At 30.5% G+C, this 22,691-nt stretch overlaps 1 protein-coding gene across 1 annotated transcript; it reads left to right on the top strand.

The window, feature by feature from the left end:
- Nucleotides 1-2,471: 2,471 nt before the first annotated feature.
- LOC121132478 (uncharacterized) lies at nt 2,472-20,885 on the top strand. The gene is made up of 2 exons (XM_040727887.2): nt 2,472-2,631; nt 19,199-20,885. The coding sequence occupies exons 1-2, from the start codon at nt 2,590-2,592 to the stop codon at nt 20,657-20,659; spliced, it is 1,503 nt and encodes a 500-aa protein (XP_040583821.1). The 5' UTR covers nt 2,472-2,589; the 3' UTR covers nt 20,660-20,885.
- Nucleotides 20,886-22,691: the final 1,806 nt, after the last annotated feature.

The raw sequence follows: 22,691 nt of genomic DNA, 5'->3' as shown, positions 1-22,691 counted from the left end.
CGGGATTCCTTTTAATTTATATTTTTCTCGGCAAAGCAGGACTTTTTACGATTTTGCCGTTTCCGGGTCACAAGGCTTCCGCAAAATCGTTGTCAGTTGGGATGAGAGTTGTGACAAAAAAAATTGCGAAAAACTACACTTTAGATATTGGTTGGAACTATTAACTTTTTTCTGTTTCTTTTGGAGGAAAGCTTGCGTAATACAATTACAGTAAAAACGTGATATAGGTAAACAACAGTCATGTGTCATTGCTTTGGACCTACAAAATATACTCAATACACCTATGATATTTATTTATTGATACATATTACACTATTCATGCTCTTTTTATTATTATTCAATTTAAGAAAATCACAACAATGAATTCTTTTTTTTTTTATCCTTTGAGTTATTTCATAGTTCAAACAAACAAAAATAATATATGATTTTCTGGTAGAAAAAAATTGAAATCCTTTTGTGTGGAAATTCCTTTGATACATAAAATAATATTCGTAAATTGAATTTTTTTATAAGAAGTAAGTCTATCAGACGACTTGATTTGAGTGTGAAAATAAATGTTTATAAATATAAATAATCTACTAAAACATTTATGTGTAAAATTTATCAATATAAAAACAACATAACATTTAACATACATCAAAAGGATTGTTTAGTTCATATACAGGATGGGGACTTTAAATCTGGAATAAGTTTATAGGTCAATATCTCGGCAGCCCTGAGATCTATGTTAATGAAACTGTGCTCGACAGATTTAGATAACAAAACTGTATAAGGAAAAATACAAAATATTTGCAATGTCTCCCGAACACAAACACCCTACGAACATTATCGTGTGTCTCCGTGCAAGGCATATGAACAAGGATGGATATAATTATGTTTGAGAGCTTAAATTGATCCTGACAAATTTGGTGTCATGCTAGAATTGTTACATTGGATCAGTTTGTACAAATAGGGTAATTGGAACCGGATATATTCTGGTAAAACTAATATTTTAATAGCTTATGTTTAGGGCAAATAAAATGTGGTCTCATAGCTACCCAGATATGATCCTTTTGAACTACTTTGTGAGTGGAGTCTTGGAGAGAGAGTCCAATAAACGTCCCCATACTACTGTTGAATCCTTGTGGGGTTTCATTATGAAGGCAGTGGCCAACGTAAACAAGACTTACTCATCAAGGCCTTTGCCAGGTGCAAAGCCAGGTTGGAGGCTGTGGTTGAAGCTTGAAATGGTTAGTTTGAGTGATTGACTTTAAAAACTTTTAAAAATGTTAAAGATTTGTTAATTGCTTAGTTAATTATAGGAAATAAATAGCAAATTACAATATCCTTATTTTTTTTTAAATTCCCACCCTATATGCATTCGACCCAATATTTAATAAACATAGTTAAGTCATTCAAAGGCTTTCTATTCAAATTTGGGGGATGAGTTAAGATACCCAAAAATGTTAGCTATAATGTATAAACTTGATTTGATTCAATAGATTTATATTGGCATTGATATGGTCAATATAGTCATAGAATTACCGGAGCTCTGAAATTAAGGACGTTACATCCTATTTTAAGTCCAACGACCATTTAGCTCGTCAATACATATACTGGGTGATTAAAAAACAATTTTTTAATCAGCCAGTATAAGTTTATGAGTTTATGTGTTGAAATTTCAAAAAGAAAAACTCAGTTAAATATGAATAAGTTTTATTTTTAATAAAACCAACAACAAAATTTTATTTTATTTTACACATTTTTCATGCAACTCTAAATTATGCAACCAACAGACATCAAGAAGCAATGCTCGGGCGCCAGAGACGTCACACGAGGTCCCTGACATCCCTTCCGGTACGTCTATAAGTATAGTAAAATCTATACATATCTAAATTTTTTTTAGAACGATTATTTTTGACTACTTTAACTGCATTTTCGGCACACCAAAATGGTTAATAAGAATATTTTTAAATAGAAATTAAAGATGATTTGTATAAAATACAAATGTAATCCACACTACATTATAAGAATAAACATTCTAGCCTGTTTTTGTGTTGACGAGTCAGATATGTATATAAAATTTAAATGTTAAACTTTTCACAAAGAGCTTTTCTCTCTTTTAAAATATTTCCGGAAAGATAAAAAAAGATAGAATGAAGTATTCTTGAAGGCTTAGTAAATCATCAATGTAATGATGACAATTATAAAAAAATGTATTTAATATATAAAAAATACAGCATCGATTACTTCAAGTTCTCATTCCAATAGAATTTACCTGGTAGGAAATCTGAATGTTTTATATATTTTTTTTTTTTTCATAAAAAAAAAAATAAAGGCGTGTTAATATATATTTATACAAAAAAAGGACACTGACGGGAAACAAATCAAAAGGAGTGATGGGATTTAAAAGGTCATTTTCTGCGAACAAAATAAAAAATAAATAAATAATTCGAATCAACATAAATGCTTCAAATCTTTTTAAAAAGATTAGTTTGTGTTGAACATCAATTCTGAAGTGAGTTACTTATTTATTTTTGGAAATCAACAACTGAATCAATAAAAGAGATTTCGGCATAACATTAGTATTGATAGCAAAAGCAAAATACAATGAAGCAATTTCAGCTGAAGAATACTATCATACCATTAGTGGTAAGTGAAAAATTATATTATTTTTTTTAATGGAAAATTCCTTTTCTTATTGAAATTCAATTACTTTGAAAAAATTTAAATCAAGAAATCACAAATAACATTATAGATTCTTACACTTTTTTTATTTATCTTTTAACGGATTATATTTCTTTTAAGAAAGTGAATCTTTTTAATTTAATCTTTTACTATTTTGGCATTTTTTAGCACATATGTGATAAGCTAATACCCAAGTAGCCTTGAGTAAAAATCCTGTTATTAAGAAATTGTTATTTTATTAATATTTGCTTAATAAATATCAACGGCCAAATTGTTCATAGACATACTATGGTCAATGATGGGAATACTCAAGAAAATAACTATAATAATAATAAAAGCCTTTAACTGATAAATGTAACTTAAATTAGCCCCGCAATGACCTTTTAAATATAATTTATAATATTCAAAGCCTCAGATATTTACTCAAACAGAGTTTTCATTTCAATTTTAGTTCGTTTTATAAAGATTTCCAAATAAATTGTTTCAGCAGTTTCTCTAATAGATCAGATCACTTCTTTATTAAATTCGAGAATCGACTTCAAAAATAGTAAACAAAGGATAATAGTCAATCATTAACAAGTTCCAAGTGATAATCACATTTAAAACCACCACAATATGTTAATAAAAAATTTAATAAGCTTATATTTATATATAGATTTTTTTTTTGCAATCTCTAAATAGAAATTTGAGGTGCTTTTGTACAGTTAATCATAATATTTTACAAATAGAAATTGAAGATAATGAGTTGAATTACGCAAGTCCATCACACAATTTTTTAGTGAGAAATCATCTTCGCTTACTTCGTTGTTAACTAATTATTAATATCTTAAATAACATTTTTTGGAATCCTTTTTTGATATTAATGTTTTTGAATAAGAAAAAACATCCGACCCTTTGAATTCATACGTTTTTTTAAAGAATTGTTCAATTATTAAATTACAAACAAAAAGATACCTATCCAATAAAACTTAATTTTGTGAATTTAAATGGATATTTATCATCCTTAAGTTAAGTATCACATCCTTTTAAATTTTCATCTTAAATAAGGATCAAAATTGTTTGCATAAAATTACGTTATTCAAATATGTTTATTCCTCAAAAAATATATTCATGTTTAAATATCTTTAATGTATAAACGATATCCATTATTTATCCAATATATACACCTAGATATTCTTTTTTTGAAAAGTCGATAGCTATAAAATCTGTGGATAATGGTGTAAAATCATGGGCTAAAGAATAAAAAAAATCCTTTAACCAATATTTAAAAGCTGCATTTAAAAAGGAAAACCAAACAATTTCTTCGAAGAATAAAATTGTAATCAACACTCAATTTTGAGAAAATTTGACAATAGTTGAGTAAAAACAACCTATGTTAGAGATATATTAAGTGATTTCTACATTTTATAAGGCTATGCAAACTATTCTTGGCCTTCATTAAGTCAATTTTAAGTAGTTGTCATGTCTATTTAATTTTTTAAATAAATAAACTGAATTTCAATTATTTTCTCACAACCTTTAATTGGTAATATTATTTTACGGTTTGCTTTTTAAAAGCTATTGAAAATTTTGAATATAATATTTTAGGACATGATATATGTAAGCACTGGTATAAAATGCCACCTACATAGGGAAGAACCCCCATACAGAATCGATTTAATGAAAATATAAACTATTAAAAATATATGTCGTACTCAAATATAAAATCAATTTTGAACAAAAATTAAATCAAGGAAAATATCCCAATGTGTATTTTTTTACTTCATATAACAATATTTCTAGACATATTTGAGTCCATTTTGGATTCAAATTTGTGGCATGAGTTAAGACACACAAGTGTTTTAACAATACTATAAAACCTTTCTTTGTTTCTTTGATTTAAGAGACTTTATTAATTTATTAACAATCAATTTACCCTACTGCAAGGGATATTTGCAGGATACCCAAAGGGTTGATAAGAGTTATTTCTTAATCAAAATTGACGAATATTCGTCAAAGAATACAAATGTAATCAACACTCCATTATGAGAAAAAAATTTCCAGCTTGCTTTAGTGTAAGCAATAAACACGTTCCTAGTTTCCATCTCTTTACAACACTACCTAGGACTGACAAATTTTATTAAGGCGGGAATTATAGGACTGCAGTCTTTTTTAGTCTTTTAGATCGATCAAATACTAACAAAACCATAAAACTAGTTTAGAAAAATAAACGGTATGATGTCACAAAATATCCCTTTTAAAAATGGGAAATAAATGTCCAGGGATTAACATTGCAGGGAATTAAATTACAAGGAATGTATCTACCTATTACAGGGCCGTTCGCAGGTGCGAGCTGGAGGGCCCTCCCCAAATCAAGGCATATTAGATTTTTTTTTTTTAATTCGACTGATTTTTTTTTCACCCCCTTGGTATCAAATTAGAAGCTTACATGACACACCCCTATGCAAAATTATATACTTCAATTTATACATGTAAATCCGGTGTGTTTTTGAGGTGGCCCGTTAATTTGTAATTGGTTGTATAAAGAACGAATTTTATTTTCCTTAGCAGTTGTTATTATTAATTCATTCCTGAGTAGTAAACATCCTTTTCTAAATATATTCAAACATATTCAAAACCTAATTGTACATTCGTGTGTACTCATAAAAGACTTCCTGCAGGATATTCATCTGGGAGCACGATATATTGTGCTCAATGTATATACTATCGAGGCTACAAGGAAAACTCCTGTATTAATGCGACTATATTGATATTTTTTAGATCAAAAATATTTTAAACATATATTTATATTAATTAAATCCCTCTTTCCACTTTATACTGTATTGGTATATGATATACATCAGTGAGCACTATATGCTATATATGTATTATAAACGCTTGATGCTACATTGTTATTATTGGTATATTTATCTTAGATCAAAAACATGAATACAATATCAGGGACATCCACAGGGGGTGAGCTGGACTGGATGTAACCCTCCCCAAATCAAGGAAAAGGGCTAAAATAAAATTTTCTTTTGTTTTTTAAATTTTTTCCCAAAAAAAAAATATACATACATTTGACATTGTCTTATGTAAATTTTTTTCAAAAAAAAAATATATATATATTTGACATTGTATTTTTTAAATTTTGACCCAAAATATTTAATTTTTGAAAAATGTTGGCTAAAAATTTATTTTTTGAATTTTGTCTAAAAATTTAATATTTGAAATTTTTTCAAGTTTTTTTATAGCAAATTAAATTTGGAATTTTTTTTTCCTCTAAAAAATTTTGAGAGTCAAATACAGGGCAAGGTTTCAGTATTTTCCTATATATTAAAGAAAAAAATCTTTTTATCCCTATCAAACTTGATAGCTTAGGCCCAAAAAAGTGGAGCACTTCAATAATGGCATTTTTGGTATGTAACTTTAATTTTGCTTCAATTCTTAGTCAAATACAAATTCGATAAAAGTTATTTTTTTTTCTACTTTTATATATGGATAGAATTTGGGATAAGGTCATTTCCAATGTGAATAATCGCTTACTCATTCTTTAAAAAGATGCTTACACGTTTTTATGTTTTTACAAAAATGATAGAATGAGATATCAGGGTCAGGTTTCAACACATATCAGTGTCAGATTATTATTTGTTTTACAACACTCTATTTCCCTCTCATTTATTGTACATATGTATAACTATAAAATCAAGGATTATTCTTTTTTTGAAATGAACGGATCACTTTTCATGATTGTCAGTTTAAGTTTTCTTTTATTTCTCTCAGCAGTGTTTTTTATTGTTTTTCAATTGTATCCATGATATATTTACCATGACGATACTCATGAAGTACGAAAGAGTGACGCCATTATTTTTATAGACAATAATACATGCATCTTTACGTTACTATACACTTTGATATTTTACAAATTATGCACATATGTAAAACGTCAACATAAAAACAATCAAGTATAATATAAGATACTTAAGAATTAGAGCTATAGTTACAAACATTTATTCGATTTAAAAGACTTATATTGGCCCCGTTCAATAAATTAGGTCAATTTCTCATTATTTTAATGTGACAATAAATCTGGGAGCAACTTTCAGCGCAAATTGTGGAGGCTACAAAATATCAATTTAAAAAAAAATGGACAGAAGTGTTGAATCGGTCCTGTAACTCCATTCCTTTTGAGTTCCCCCCTCAACAGTCCTAAGGACGGATTAGTCGACCCTTTAGTTCTAGGGTCCGAGCTATCTCTTAATTTTCTTCACTCCTAGCTAGGATTGAAGAATATATTGAATGATAGGTAGAAAAAGTTCGAGCAATCCCCTTTCCTACTTTAAACTTACTTTATTTCGTCTCTTTGAAAGAGGTTATGATAAAACTTCAAGAGCGAAAATGACGTAAAACAGGGGTTTCTGCAGGATTATAGATATATATTTTTTTTTAGGGAGGAGGGGGGGGGGCTTAGGTCTTGGAATTTAATAATAAAAATGCATAGTTATTCAAAAACAATTAATTATTTTTTCTAATCCAAAGTAGTGCAAAACAAAATAAAAATTTTAAAAAAAAAATTCAAAAATGAAATTTCAAATATTAAATTTTTTAGGAAAAAATTTCAAAAATCCATAGCTATTAATAAAAAATTTAATTTTTCGGATAACGATTTCAAATAATTGATTTTTTGCTCTACAGCATAATTTGCCCGAATGATGAAAAAAATTAGTAGTAAAATGCAAAATTCCATAATTTGGGGGGGGGGATACAGCCCCTCTAGCCACACCCTGCAGACGCCCCTGGCCATATAAGACTGAAAAGGACAGGTCCTATGACTATCATAGTTTAAGTTAAGACTTACTTTTATTTATTTTTCTTCAAAAAAAAATTCCTCTGCATAATTATAATTTGATCTTTTTTAAAGAAAATAAATCCTAATATTGATATACATATGTATATATGAAGTAATTAAATAAATTAGAATTTTCTCATTTCTTGAGCTTTGATCAGGATTTTTTTTATGTTAATATACACCACATTGCCGTGAAGACTTTAATATATATCATACATTTATTATTGATTCAATGGTTAAAATAATTGAATCAATAATTAAATAAATTTCAAGGGCATTTTAAACATAACTATATATTTTTAATGAGTAATTTCAATATCTGAATTGTGTATACAAATATCTTTTCAATTCATTAAAGTTTGTTCCTGAAGCTTTTATATTTTGTATGTGCATAGAAAAGGGTTTGGTTTTTTTTACAATATTAAGCCATTCTAAAGTTGTAATTAAAATATGGATAATGAGTGTTTTTTTCTAACTATGCGTGTTTGAGGAGCTATTTTTAAAAATAAATAAAGCATTTAAAATAATATAAATCCATATTGTACGATTATATATTATACTTGTGAGTGGTATTTTCAGGAAGGAAAGAGCCTCTATGATATTAAAGGACTCTAGGGACATGAACCTCACAAGAGGAGTAGTTATTTTTATCTCCCCCTGATTGGCTTAAAGTATAAAAACTTTAATATCATATGAAGTGAAATATTTACATTGCAGAATGAAGTTTGGAAATTCCATTCTCATACTATGAATAATTGGGGTTGTGTCAGTTCTCATTTAGGACCGATGACTGCAATCCCATCCAGTTCAGTCTGGGTCCGGTCCAGTTCAGTCCTGCATAGCAGTCTTACTTATAAAGTTCGGTCCTCAATGACGTGACTCAACTTTCTTTTTCTTCTTTTAATCAGTTCTAGTACTGACAAACGGAAGGACCAGTCCCAAGGATGGATATGACCGGTCCTAAGACTGGACTGGACTGAATAAATAAGGGCTGGCACAACACCATGAAAACTAATGATTTCCTTTTTGTACAATAAAATGGATCTGAGAAATTCGTTTCCACGGTCTGAATTTCTATATTTTGAAATATTAACATTAAATATTCGACTTGTAGGATGATCTATACAACGTATATTTTTAATTTTTGAGTTACAACAATTTGGGCCTCATCATTCGATTTGTACAGCTCATAAATCATGATAGGGCAGAACATTCGTCTATATATTGAGACTGGAAAAATTTGTCCGCGATTAAATGTCAGTTAATGGTCTGAGATTGGCATTTTGACCAAAATAGGGGTTCAAATTGTTCTAGAAAAAGATTAAACGACGTAGACAACGCACTCGAGTGAAATTATTCTCTTGAACTTAATGTGTGTAGTTTCATGCCCCAGTCTTTCCTAGAGAAGGAAATGTACATTATGTATAGGGTCTTCAAAGAAGATTCCTAGGCCAGATGGAGTAAATGTAATATTAAAATGTTTACTCAAACTAAATCAGTGTAATCCCATCTAACCAATTAAAAGATCAGTGAAAAAAATCACTTCAGACCAAACTTTAAGAAATTGATATTGCACCGACTCTCAACACTAGTATCTTGTTATAAATTCTTCCTTTTTATCACGTGAGGTTGTGAATTTATTAGTCTTTCATATACTTTTCTTTTTTCATTTGCCGCTGAATCTTTTATGTCCAATAGTAACCCAGAGTTCTTTATTGGATATGAGTAATGAACCTAATATTTATTCAATTTATGTATAAAAATACATAAAGAGGGCCTTAAAGTTGTACTTTCTCCATATTTACGCATAAAAAAATAAACCATATTTTATAATATGGTATATAAATATATTCGTTTTGTGTCTGTCTCTAGATTTGAATGGATTTACTTTATCCGGATTTATTTTTTTCTTTTTTTGTATACCTATCTGAAAATATTAAATATTCCCAATAAACTTCAGATAGATTTCAAGCAAATTATATCCAACATTTGAAATGAATATATACTTTTAAAACGTGTTCAAAATTTTAACATGTGATAAGATGAATTATATAGAACGGATATGTGATGTGAATTTAGCAATAATTGAATCCTCCAAGGATAGTCGTCCGAATATTAATTACTAGCAGAAGTACCAAGTATTACTCGGAGTTATTATGCGCCGACAATTAGATAAAAAGATAGAGACACTTTGCTTTAATAATATAAAAGATAACTCCCAAAGAAATCTTCAGTCTTACTCTGCGTTTTTCAAGAGCACACTACACATAGTTACTCAAAGCTTAGATATTATCTCCTAAAGAAGGAAAGAATAATGATAACAGCTTGAGAGAAGACAACAGTATTGCTTTTGTTTTTTTGCCAACAACAACTCACACTCGGTTGTAAACCTCATCAAAAGTCAAATTCATTATTTTAATAAGTAATCCCCTTTTATTTCTTTTTTTTTTAATATGACGCACATAACTAAAGTTACACACACTCACTGTCCTCCCAGGCAGACGAACATTCATTTATGAATATATTTGTTATTGTCTTTGACATATTTATTGAGAGTGACTCATTAATAATAAGTATTTTGTAGCAGATTTGAAAGTTCAAATCCCCACAGTTACACAAAGTCTTATAAAACAGGAACCGCTATTTTTCTCATTTCGAATTCAATCTTCAAACTTATCTTTTTATTATGTTTGTACGCATGTCCACAACGTTTGCCTTGTTCGTTTGTTATGGACATGTTGGACGTTTTTTGGTGTGCTCCGAAATTTTCTACTATAGAAAAAAATACGGAAAGAGAAAATTCTTTAAAATTTAGTATTTTTAAAACATAACTACATCATAGCTCTTTATAATTTGATCAAATTAAGTTTAAAACACTAATAAGTAGTAGAAAAATCAACAGCTGATATATAAAAAATAGAATGTGAAGTTTTATGTCTGTTGGATAACGTTATGTTGATTAGATGGAAGGAAAGATAATTAGATATTTCATTTTGTCAAATGATTGATGAAGTTTAACGCTCATTTTATTCGATAATTAAAGTTATACAGTTCTTGCTTCATTTTGTAATATCTTTCAACATATGATATTGAATTATGTAAACAGAAGCTTCAAATTCTACTCCCACAAGGATTCATGCGGAATTTCATGAAAAAAATAACAATAAATTAAGCACAAAAAAAAACAATTTGCAATGTCATTTAAATGACAAAACAGCAGCGCACTTTCTTTGTACTAGGTGTGAACTAAATGGAACAAAGAGATATATTAAATTACTTCGACCTCCCATTGGGTTCTATCATCATGCAAGGATTCAGAGAGTTGAGGAAAATATACTCTACAAACTTATCAACTATGATTTCCATGCTGTTTTCCCAAATTACTCAAGTGAATAAAATCTCCCAAAAAAAAAAAAAAAAATAATTATAATAATATATTCACGATACAGCGTAGGCAAACATAAGTTCCTTCTTTCAAAAAGCAATAAAACAAATTTTTATAGATTAAAGATATTTTACTTTTGTTTCATAATGATAGTACACAATTAAAGTTTTGTTCCACATAGTTTGTAAAATCAATTCGGATAGATGACTTCCTCCATTGTTGAATAACCCCAAATTTGGTAAATAAATACGTCGTGATTTTTCCATTATTTTGTTTGTATTTAAATTACTTCTAATGCAAATGTTTTAGAGGGATACTTATTTTATATAAAAAGATGCAAAATTAAATAGGCAATGTATTTTATCTCATAGTTGTTGATGATTAGTTGAGTGTATAATTAGTAATTGGCGATTTTTAGAGATCTAAAAAATGAGAGTTTTTCCGCTATAAATCCAATTTTAATTATCCGATTTGAATACAACGGATCAATTTAAAATCATTGCATAGCACATTATCTAATGATAGCAATTGTAATTTTTTAGCTTTATTAACCGTGGAGTTCTTACCACAACTCGCGAAGGGTTAAATCTGTCAGTAGTACCAATACACCGAACAACACAAGCATATATTGAGAATACAGAAACAGTTACACTTCTCATAGGTTTATTTCAAAAGTTCCATTTGATTTCTATTCACATCTTGTCTCCAAATGATATTTAACTTTCGACTGATGATTAAAAAAATATAAATAAATAAAATTAAAATTAAACATTTTTCATTTGGTACCAAATGTCTCACTACCAGTTGGTTGGTAGTGTTGAGAATCAGTCCAATTTTGGTCCAGACTACAATTACAGACCTAACACCGAAATCATTTATAAATCGATTGACCGACTTTTTTGGTCTCAATCTACGGCCTCATTTTTTCTCCTACCCTCATTTTTGAGGCATAGAAAATTGATTTATACAACACATTTGACTTCATATGAGGTTAAAGAGACGATGTTCACAAGAAACATAAAAAAAAACATAATCAGCTGGCTGTATTCTTCCTAACATTATAAATATTATTTAATCATTTCTGGGAATGGTATACAGGTTCAACAGAGCTAATTCCAATTCAACCAATAAACGTTTAGAACACTACTTAGAGAAACAAAGTTAAAGTAACGACAGCTAGAAAAAAAATGTGTATTTTTTGTGTTTGCGAAGTAACACCTCGATCCAAACTGATTTTTTTTCTTAGAGAGATGTCCACATCAAACTTGCCTCAGACCGGTCTAGGATTTTCATACCGAAACACAACACTAGTAGTTGGAGACCCATACTCTAAAGTGCACTAATTTTTATTCATTGAAATGGGAATTTGATATTTATAGCTGCAAAAATTATGCGTATATTCATTGTAATCAATATTTTTGTTGATTAGAGTAGCTTTTTGAAGTACATATTTATGCTATACTTCACTATGATGATCACTTAATATTCCTTGCATAATTCCCTATTTACATTTAGGGAACTTTTTATGAGTACATATTTTTTACGAGTACATATTTTTACTCGTTTCTACTCTAAAGAAGTATAACTTAGAACTTTAAGAGAAAAATATTACATACTATTAGGCGTCTATGAACAGACACACTCAGTTTTTTTAACAATATAGAAGATAACTCTTCAAAAAATCATCAATCTTACTCTTCATTTTTCATGGAAATACTCACACGTAGCTACTCCATACTTAGATGTTGTCTTCTAAAGAATGAAAAATAAGGGTAAGAGTTTGGCAATAATTTTTTTAATATAATAGTTATATCTATGGATATTAAAGCTTTTAGATTTTTGTCAATAAATTCCCAATATTTTTCAAAAATTTATGCAAAAATATGAGCTTGAATTACATTAATTATAAATTAAATCAGTTTGCTCCACTAAAAAGGATATGATTTTCAGACCGAACCTCTACACTAATTAACATATACTAGGTACTTATCATAAATATAAATATGATATACCGATAAGTTAATATGATGACAAAGAAAACTGAACGATTCTAATTAAATATATATGTTTATTTGTTTCAATATTTTCTTTGATGTTTTAATAAAGATATAATTGAGTCAAGCTAATCAAATAAAATTTCATTTATCTCTTAACATCCCGTCAGGCAATACCATTGCTTACTTATACCTACTTCCTTTATCTCAATAGTTTGCAACCAAATGGGGTTGTGACACCAATACAAGGGGGTCGTAAATAGATTTTCGACGAATGGGATTATTATAAAATAATAATTGAATAAGCATATTAAGACAGTTAATATAAATTCAACACTCTACAAAACGTCTGAGCCAGTATACATAAAACATATTTGGTTTCTGTTTTATTTTGATCACACCATTGCGTTTCCTCCTCCCACAAGTATTGCCAAATTAGCCGATTTCCTACTAGATTTAACCAAATGGGACGGCATCTGTGCGACTTTTTTCCCAATAAACGTGTTTTTTTTTTTTTGTTTTGTTTTGATCACGCCATCGTGTTTCCTCCTTCCACCAGTATTGCCAAATTAGCCAATTTCCTATTAGATTTATCCATATTTGACAGGATCTTTATTTTTTTTTTTTTTTTTAAATAATAGAAATAGCCACGTCCAGGGCTGAATTAATGCACCTATCAATGGTGGCCAAAACTGCTGGCTGAAGTGAAAGAAGTTTGAACAGAGTCCATTCTTGACTCAAAAGAATCCACAATTCCGTATGAAGCGTTGTAGGAATCTTCTAAATGACCTCAAACTTCACTGCGACCGAAATATTTTCTTCTACGGAATCGTTGTTCAAAAAATGAATATATATTAGGGACGTCCGGAGGTGCTGAAGCACCCTCCCCTCCCCCCCACAAAAAAAAAAAATAATATTTTTGCAAGAATTTAATTTTTTGTAAATAGCAGTGGATTTTTGAAATTTTTTTACTAAAATTTTAGGATTGGAAATTTAATTTTTGAAATTTTTTATTAACTGCTGTGGATTTTTTGAAATTTTTGTGAATAGCTATAGATTTTGATTATTTTTACAAAAAAAATATATAATCCTGCAGACACCCTTTTTATGTATAAAAGAAATTTTAAGGGTTGGGGTTGCTATATTTAAAAGGTTGGGACACACTGCTCTATCTGGATTTGATTTATAAAATATATAAGAGACGTCTCTATGTTATAAGCGATTTTACTTTCTTTCATTGAAATTACTCATCATTGCATTTCTGTAGGATCAATGTAAGCCTAAATGCATTCATCATTGCAATGTATGTATAATGATACTTGCCATACAGCAGGATGAATATAAAGTATTTCCTGTGTGTATTATCATTAAAGTGATTTTTAACAGATTTCTGTTGCAGTCAAAACAGTCAACAAAACAAAACAATCATCAACTCTTTTTGAATCAAATTTAAACTTGATATGTAAGTGAGCAAAACTTTCAGATATGACCGATTATATGTTGGGCATGCAAAGAATTAGAAATAAAATCAACACGGGTTATCATATATGATTTTAGTTTCTTTTTCTAAGCATGCCCAAAATGCTACCAATTATACATAAAACATGCTCTACTGAAATGTAAAAATAAACTAAACGGAAAATTAACATAATAATCACGACCATTGAAACTAAGTTTCAGATAAGCACAGCTTAACTATCAAGAGCGTTTCCTTATATCCGCTCAATCAACTGTGACGAGGGAGGAGGGGATAAATAAATAAAAAAGGACATTTGCAAAAATTACTCTGATGTCGATCCCCAATTATACTCATAGTCCAACAAGGACTTACAATTGTAACTCTGCAACAAATCCTCAGAGTTACTTTCTGTCTTTTATGTGCAACATGAATGTTGAATCAGGTTTTGAATATAACTGAATGTAGTAGAAAAGGAAGTTCAAATGACAGAAGCTGAGGATTCATTCTTCAGATTACCAATTCCAAAAAGCGGGGAAGCTAAAAATAACTCAAGAATTAAATCACAAAAACATCAGGGAGCACTACGTACTATGGACCCTATGACTGTTTTTTATACAGTCACCAAGATGAACTTTAACCATTCCAATTTGGTACTTGAATCGAATATTGTATTTTTGAATATGTTCCAAATTGGGAACAATCTACAGCTAACAATTTAAGCCAATCAGAGAAGAGATAAAAAGACTACTTCTCTTATTAGGTTCATGTCCATTCTTTCCCAAGAGTCCTTTAATTGTATTAAAAAATATATTTCCTCTCTAAAACAAACAATGCGTACAATATGGATTTATATCATTTATAATACCTTATTTATATTTTAAAATAGTTTCTCACACACGCATAGTTAGAGAAAAAAAAATAACACTCACAAAAAACTCATCATCCATATTTTAATTAGAACTTTTGAATGGCTTAATAATTTAAGTTTTGACAGGAAACTATCAATTTCATAGAAGCGTGAAAAAAAAAACTTTTTATATGTACATAAAAAAATTTGGAAGCTTCAGGAACAAACTTTAATGATACATGGATCTCATTTGTATTCTTCAGCAAATTATCCTCCTTTCTACCAACAAAAACACCCTTTGGGTGGCCCACAAATTGCACTTAAATTAGCCAACATTCATGGACTTAACTATAGAATGAGAAATTGACATGTTTTATTTAAAAGGAAAAATCCAGTTTAACGATAAGTAAAGGAAACCCGGTTGTTGAGTGTGCTCTTTCTTCTTTTTTATTCATTATTTAATAATCGTGTGTGTGTTAGCTCCTCCCTCTGAAAGAAGAATCCTCGCCCCACTTCGGTGTAAATTGATTTAAACATGCATATTAAAATAAATATATATGTATTTAAATAAAATTATAATACCTACCCAGCCCTAATACTACTTTAAATGTTATCCATTTCTAGCAGTGATTCATTTCCTCCCAACAAAATCCTATAAAGGCTAGCTCATTTAACCTGGTTCTTAATTCAGTAGTACCATATCTCTCACTCCCACTTTCTCCTTGCACTTATTTTCCTTTACAAAAATAACTAAAGATACTCTAAAGAAAGAGGCGACAAACATACCAATGGAAAAAAAGTAATTTCATTAAATTATCATAGCTTTCAAACTATCTACTACACTATAATCAATGTGAACTCCCGTCAAAGATGGAATTTTTGTAGAGAAACATTCCAAGGGTTTTTATTATCCTTGCGCTCTACAAAAGTTCCATTCCAATTCATTTATTGATCAATTTATTTGTTACAAGGGTCTTGTCTCCTCTTTTTTGAGTATCTCCTCGCGCTCTGGACTTATCAGAAAATGATTTGGGAATTAATTAACCAAAAAGAGCGCACGCAACAACTGTTTTCCTTGTCTAATCATTAAAGAATTATTAATTCATACTTTTCACTGTCTCAGACGGGTCTAGTATTTTCAGACCAAGTCCCAACACTAGTATTTACATAGTTATGTAGGTCTACACATATATTTTAAAAGTAATGGGTATTCAGAGAATATGTTCTCTTTTTTTCTATGCTTATGAGCACTCATTACTCAACCATTATATATATATATATGTATGTACGATCCGGAGTAGTAAGTTTAGAGTAGAAGGTATGGGGGTTCTTATAAACAGTTATTATAATAATGAAGAGATAACTGTGTAGGATTACTTTAGTAATACCCCATTCATTAATTAATGATATGCTTTTTTTTAGTTTGTTATTGTTGTTAGAAAATCATTAAAGGAGAAAAAGCTTTTAACATTTCCTTACATTTACCCCTCCTCCCCCTTATCTCCATTGTTTGTTTTTTTCTATTTCCCATCCGAACAAAAACTCGGCTTTTACATTTGGATTAATAATTATTGTTATTACAACATCCCATATTTGTATTTTCTACGCATATGACGTATGTATATAATTATCTTTTTGAGTAATAGGAGGATAAAAAACAGGTGGTCCCCACATAACGCAGTGTTATAAATAATTACAACGCCCCTCAGAGTCAAGAACACGATCTACAAGGACTTAAACTTAGTAATTAAAACTCTTAGCATTTTGGGAATGCTAAAAAAAAGAAACCGATCATTAACATGACAACAATTTGAAGAATGTTTTGGTGGAGAGGAGTTTAGCTGTCATGACGTTTCAAAAGATGAACTACATCCATCTGTGTCCTTGGTGAATTCAGAGTAAAATTGAGGATTGATGTCGGAGTAATTCTTGCCTATCTTCTTGATTATTGTTACAATTGAAACTCTGTAAAAAAAATTTCATCGTTACACTACGTCTTTTATGAGTGCAAAAGAAAGTTCAATGAGGTTTTGAGTGCAATTAAATTTATTAGAAAAGGAAGTTCACTACTCAGGAGTTAAATAATAATAACTACAGGTCAGGAAAAGAAAATTGATTCTTCGGATTACCGACTCCAAACAAAAGAGCTATAAAAAAAGATACAGACGATTTACATCACATGAAATAAACAAAGCTATATGGAAGAACTACTTCGAAGTCGATCTTCAATTATACTCATAGTCCAAGAAGAACTTACAATTATAATTCCACAACAAATCCTTAGGGTTACTCCTTGACCTTTATGAGCACGAAGAAATGTTCAATCCGGTTTTTGTATATAATTGTATGTTGTTGATAAGGAAGATTATTGCTAAAGAATTAACTTTTAGTATGATAAATGCTTAGGAAAAGAAAAGAAACACAGTTTCGATTGTCCAATTCAAAAAAATGGGTATAAAGCGAGAGCTGTTTTTTCTTGTTGACAATCTGAGCAGGTTTTTTTTTATTTTCCAAAGCTGCTATTATTAGTATTTATTTTTTGTGAGGGGAACATACATGCATATAGTTGTGCTCTTGAAAGACGGAGAATAACAATAAGAATTGTTTATTTAGCAGACCTGCCAACATTATTGTCTTATTTTTGAAGAGAGAACAATAATTATAAAATAATAACTAGTGGGGTAAAGACGAAAAGTAACTCGTAGGATTTGTTGAGGAGTTAGAATTAGAGTCCTTGCTGGATCAGAGTAGTTACAGTAAAATACGAAGTGGAATTTGTATTTATTTCCTTTCCTTGCAGCTGATCAATTAAAACACAATAACAGCTAAGCAGCTCTCCTCCCAAAAACTCCTCAAATTGTCAAGATGGGCACGTTCATTTTCGCTTTCTTTTATTTTTACATACCGGCAGATATATTTATGCATCACTGTTTATAAATACTTAAATGTTCTCACTTCTAGAATGAGAGAATAATGACAACAGACTTAGAAAATAAAAACACTGTTCACCTTGTCAACAGTAAAAACTTGCACGCTATCAAATGCTTAGGATTTACAACCCTATACATATACTACAATGGGCAATTCGGTCTAAAATACATTTTTTCAACTTTTCATTGATGACAATAACAATGGAATAGCTATGCTCAAAAATCCAGCAAAAAGTTGTCAAAAGGTGACTTTAAAAACAACATTCTCCCATTCTAGGGTTTTTAGTACTTAATGTGTATTTCATGAACTACGGATTTTTCATCCTTTCAGAAATTGCGTTATTCGGGAACCTCCTGAGTACTTACATCTCTTTGTGGACGAAAATTGTAGGAAGTGCTCTTTATTTTTTTCCTTCTTTTTTTTTTAAGTACATACTATGAAAAGTAGTTACGATAAATTTATTTAATGGCATGTTTTTCACATTTAACACTATTTGAGATTCTACTTATTTATTAAATATAATTGCATATCTATAGTATAAATTCAAAAGCAAAAATATCTATGAATAGAATGATGCTCCATCTCCTTTCATCATTAAAAAATCAAGCCAATTCATCAAGATTCTAGATATATACACTTAACTAGATTATATCCTACATATACATGATATATGTATGCCGTATATATATATAAATATATTAGTTTATTTATAAGGTAGTTAGCTAGGATCAAAATGTCAAATAACAAAGAAACGAAATAAGGCCTCACACCTTTAACTATGATTCGTTTTATGTCCAAAATTCATTTAATAGAGAAGATAATTCCAAACTAATACATTGATGTTATAAAATGAGTTTAACATTAACTAACAAAAATCAATATACATGGTGCACAAATGCGAAATGGATTTTTTTTTTTTTCAAACAAAATGTTCTCTCCAACCAGTTATGAAATTTTAAAAAAATACAACCAGATTCTGGGTACTTTCGTCTCCCATTTAGGGTTACTTTAAACTGCATGTATTTTAAATTTGCAACAATTGTATTTGCATTATTTATATGCGTTATTAATCACTCCAATTTTCTAGGTAATCATATTGGCAGTTGTAATGGATTCGTCAACACAGGAGTCCTACACATCCTTTTCAACTTTCGGGAATCAAAGCCTCTTATACCCACCTTCACCAGAAGCAAAATCTGACCTTGTTCCTGGAGGAGTCAATGTTTCTGACAAATCATCATTCCGATCTTATGGGAATGATCATGGACACGGAGGGGGCTACGGCCATGATCATGGACACGGAGGAGGAGGCGGCTATGGCCATGGTGGAGGACATGACGATCATGGAGATGGTGGAGGATACGGCGATCACGGACATGGAGGAGGCGGATATGATGATCACGGTCATGGGGGAGGCCATGGGGGAGGCCATGGGGGAGGTCATGGGGGAGGCCATGGGGGTTACGGTGATCATCATGGATATGGGAAAAAAGCAGGTCCATATGGAGAAGCGGTGCCTAACTTTAAATGCGAAAAAGTAGATAAAACCCTATACGTTACAAAAACCAACACAAAATACAAAGATGATTGCTACAACATCTACAAAACAAAATGCAAAACAGTATATGATTCAGGCAAGGACATTGGTTACAAAACTGACTGTGATGAATTCAGTGTAACAAGATGCAGAACTGTCTACGATACAGACATTAAGAAAAAATGCTCGACATTTTATACTAAGAAATGCTCCAAATTCTATGAAACTGTGTCCGATTGGGTATACGAACAAAAGTGTAATACCTACTATGAAGAGCAATGCTCAGGTTATGGTTATCACAAGCATTGTGAATCTCATCCTAAAGAAAAGTGCAAGCAAATACCAAGACAAGTGAAGAAACATGTACCCAAAACTAAATGCACAAAGGTCCCTAAGAAGAAATGCAATGAATTTCCCATCCACGTTCCCAAAAAAGAGTGCAAGGACTTTCCCAAAAAGATCTGCTCTCAAGTGCCTGTACAAGTCAAGAAGGATATCACGAAGAAAGTCTGCAAATCCATTCCAAAAAAAGTGTGTAACTCCATCCCCATCACTATTATTGACCATGTACCAAAAACCGTATGGTTTAAAAAATGCAAAAGCACCAAGTCTCATGGCTATGGACATGGTCTCGACCATTATGATGGTTTTGGTCGTTCAAGTGAAGATGGAGCCATTATTGATGGCCAAACTGAAGCTCCTTCCGACATCGTGTCTGTAAGCAAAATAAATACTCTATCACCCAGCTCTGAAGTAGCCAAACCCCCACTTGAAGCTTTATCTTATATTCCCACGACCCCTTCTCCTCCCAATGGCGTACCTTCATCAAATACCGAGACTGGTGATAATCCCTCTATAATAGCCTACACAACCCCTCATGCATATGGAAACCAAGGTCAAGAAGACTCCATTAACCATCAGCCAACAACATCTCCAGTCCAAAATGATTACTTCACAAAGAAACCAGTATTTTCAGTTTTTTCACCAGAGTTCCGAAAGGGACAAAATTAAATGTAATGTCTTTATAATATATTTAAAGAAAATTAAATTCGACATATCAGTCATGTTTAGATTAAGTTAAATATGAAAATGATTTTTTCCATGAAAAAAATTTTTACTGTATTTCTTACCAAATTAAAGCAGGAATTATATTTCATCCATTTACATACAACTCACTTGCAGTGATGTTTGTTAAAGTGCAATAATGATTGGAAATAAATAATTATTAATAAACTACCATCCACTGTTGCTTCATTTATTTATGGGTAAAAATTTACATTCTGACATACAACTCAAATATTAATGAGTAGGGTTGTAAATCCTAAGCTTTATTTATAGTGAGAGTTTTTTTGTTTTTTTAAAGCTGTTATCCTTATTTTTTTTATTCTTGAGGAGTGAACATTTTAGTTATATAAAATGTTTGTGTGTGTTCGTGAATGACGGAGAGTATCGCTGAGGATTTGATGCGGGAGTTATCAGTATGCAGCGATTAAAATTAGAGATATACGAAGCTTCGGATTCGGAATCGCTGAAGGAAAACGAGGTTTCTTCGGAATCCAAAGTTTTTTCAGCACCTCCTCCAGTGCGTCGAAGTCGACTATGAAATATGTATATCATATGAAAAAAAATATGATTCAGTTTCTCTTTATATCAATAAAAAGCTCTTATTTCCCTTTTTACTATATATGTTGTGTGACCAGTTACAATTTAAGTCTAAGTCAAAACTAGAATAATCTAGTTACTCATTTGATCTGTTTTCATGATCGTAAGCCAATCAAAGTTGAGAGGGAAAATATGTCACTCCTTTAACTATCATTTTTTCATTATCTCGTGTAAAGAAAAGTGGTTTGCTAGTCCATTTGCAGACAAATAATGGTTCGGAGCCTAGTTTGGGGGCACTTTGATGTCGACTATGTGGACAAATGTTTGGAGAAATCTGGCGGAAAAAAGTTTCACGTTGGGGAAACAATCGATCCAATTTCTCCACTACCCCCATTAAGGGATAATCTCCAGTCGAAGCATCAAATGTATTTCTTGACAATGATTATGGTTGTCCCTCTGGGTCAGTTGACTCTGAGAGAAGATTTTCTACTACACGCCACGTACTAAATGTAAGGGGCACTCGTCTTAACCCAGAAAATTCGGAAGACCAATTTTTCTTTCTCAATATCTCCTATTCTTCAACTACGACTATTACGGAATATTGATATAGAACTTTTTAATATTATTTTTGGTGTGGGACTTTATATATATGTACTTCTGTAATGCCTACTTCTCATTAAAATTAATTTATATATATTATATATTCTCTCAAAAACTAAAAAATGTTATATCAATTGTTAGCAAAATATATACTTAAATTCACTTAACGTCATTTATCATCCTGTTTCGTCATTTATTGAAGACTGTATTAATATTACGACACCTTTGGCTCGACTTCGGGTAACCCTTCTATGGTCTATCTCTAATTAAAATCTTGAGTATTTTGGCAAGTTAAAAAAAAGAAACTAAAAATCAACACGGTAACCCTGTCAATTTGAGGAAAGCAGCTTAGCTGTTATGACGTTTCATTAAATTAGCTGCAAGCAGCTTTGAGATGAAGGAAATTTAGACAAACCTCACTCCGCATCTAGCAGGGACATGGGCAGGAATTGCTATCATGTAGATCCTCAATTTTATTCTGAGTCCAAAAAGGAATTACACTTATAATTTTTTAGCGTTACTCTCCGTCATATTCATGAGTAAACACATTTGTGGTTAAACTCTATATTTTATAAATAGTGATGAAAATCCATGGTATTTTTTAGAACGTCCGTTTTTTTGTTTTTTTGAATTGGTAATCTGAAGAATGAATGAATTATACTTCAGCCATTGTCATTATTATTTAACTCCTGAGTAGTTTAATTCCTTTTCTACGACATTCAATTTTATTGAACATTCGTGTTTGCAAGATTAACCTTGAGGATATTTTGCTGAATTATAATTGTAAGTCCTTGTTGGACTCAAAGTAGAATCGACATCGGAGTATTTCTTGCCAATGTTC

This window comes from Lepeophtheirus salmonis, chromosome 2 (assembly GCF_016086655.4).
Source record: "Lepeophtheirus salmonis chromosome 2, UVic_Lsal_1.4, whole genome shotgun sequence".
Classification (NCBI taxonomy): Eukaryota; Metazoa; Arthropoda; class Copepoda; order Siphonostomatoida; family Caligidae; genus Lepeophtheirus; species Lepeophtheirus salmonis.
Note: the sequence above shows the minus strand (reverse complement) of the source record. Positions and strands in the feature narration are given on the sequence as shown.

What these genes read in the sequence shown, in the direction of transcription:
- LOC121132478 (XM_040727887.2), top strand. Translation starts at nt 2,590, where the DNA reads ATGAAGCAATTTCAGCTGAAGAATACTATCATACCATTAGTG. An exon ending in ATACTATCATACCATTAGTG is followed by an intron (nt 2,632 to 19,198) that starts GTAAGTGAAAAA and finishes CCAATTTTCTAG; the next exon opens with GTAATCATATTGGCAGTTGT.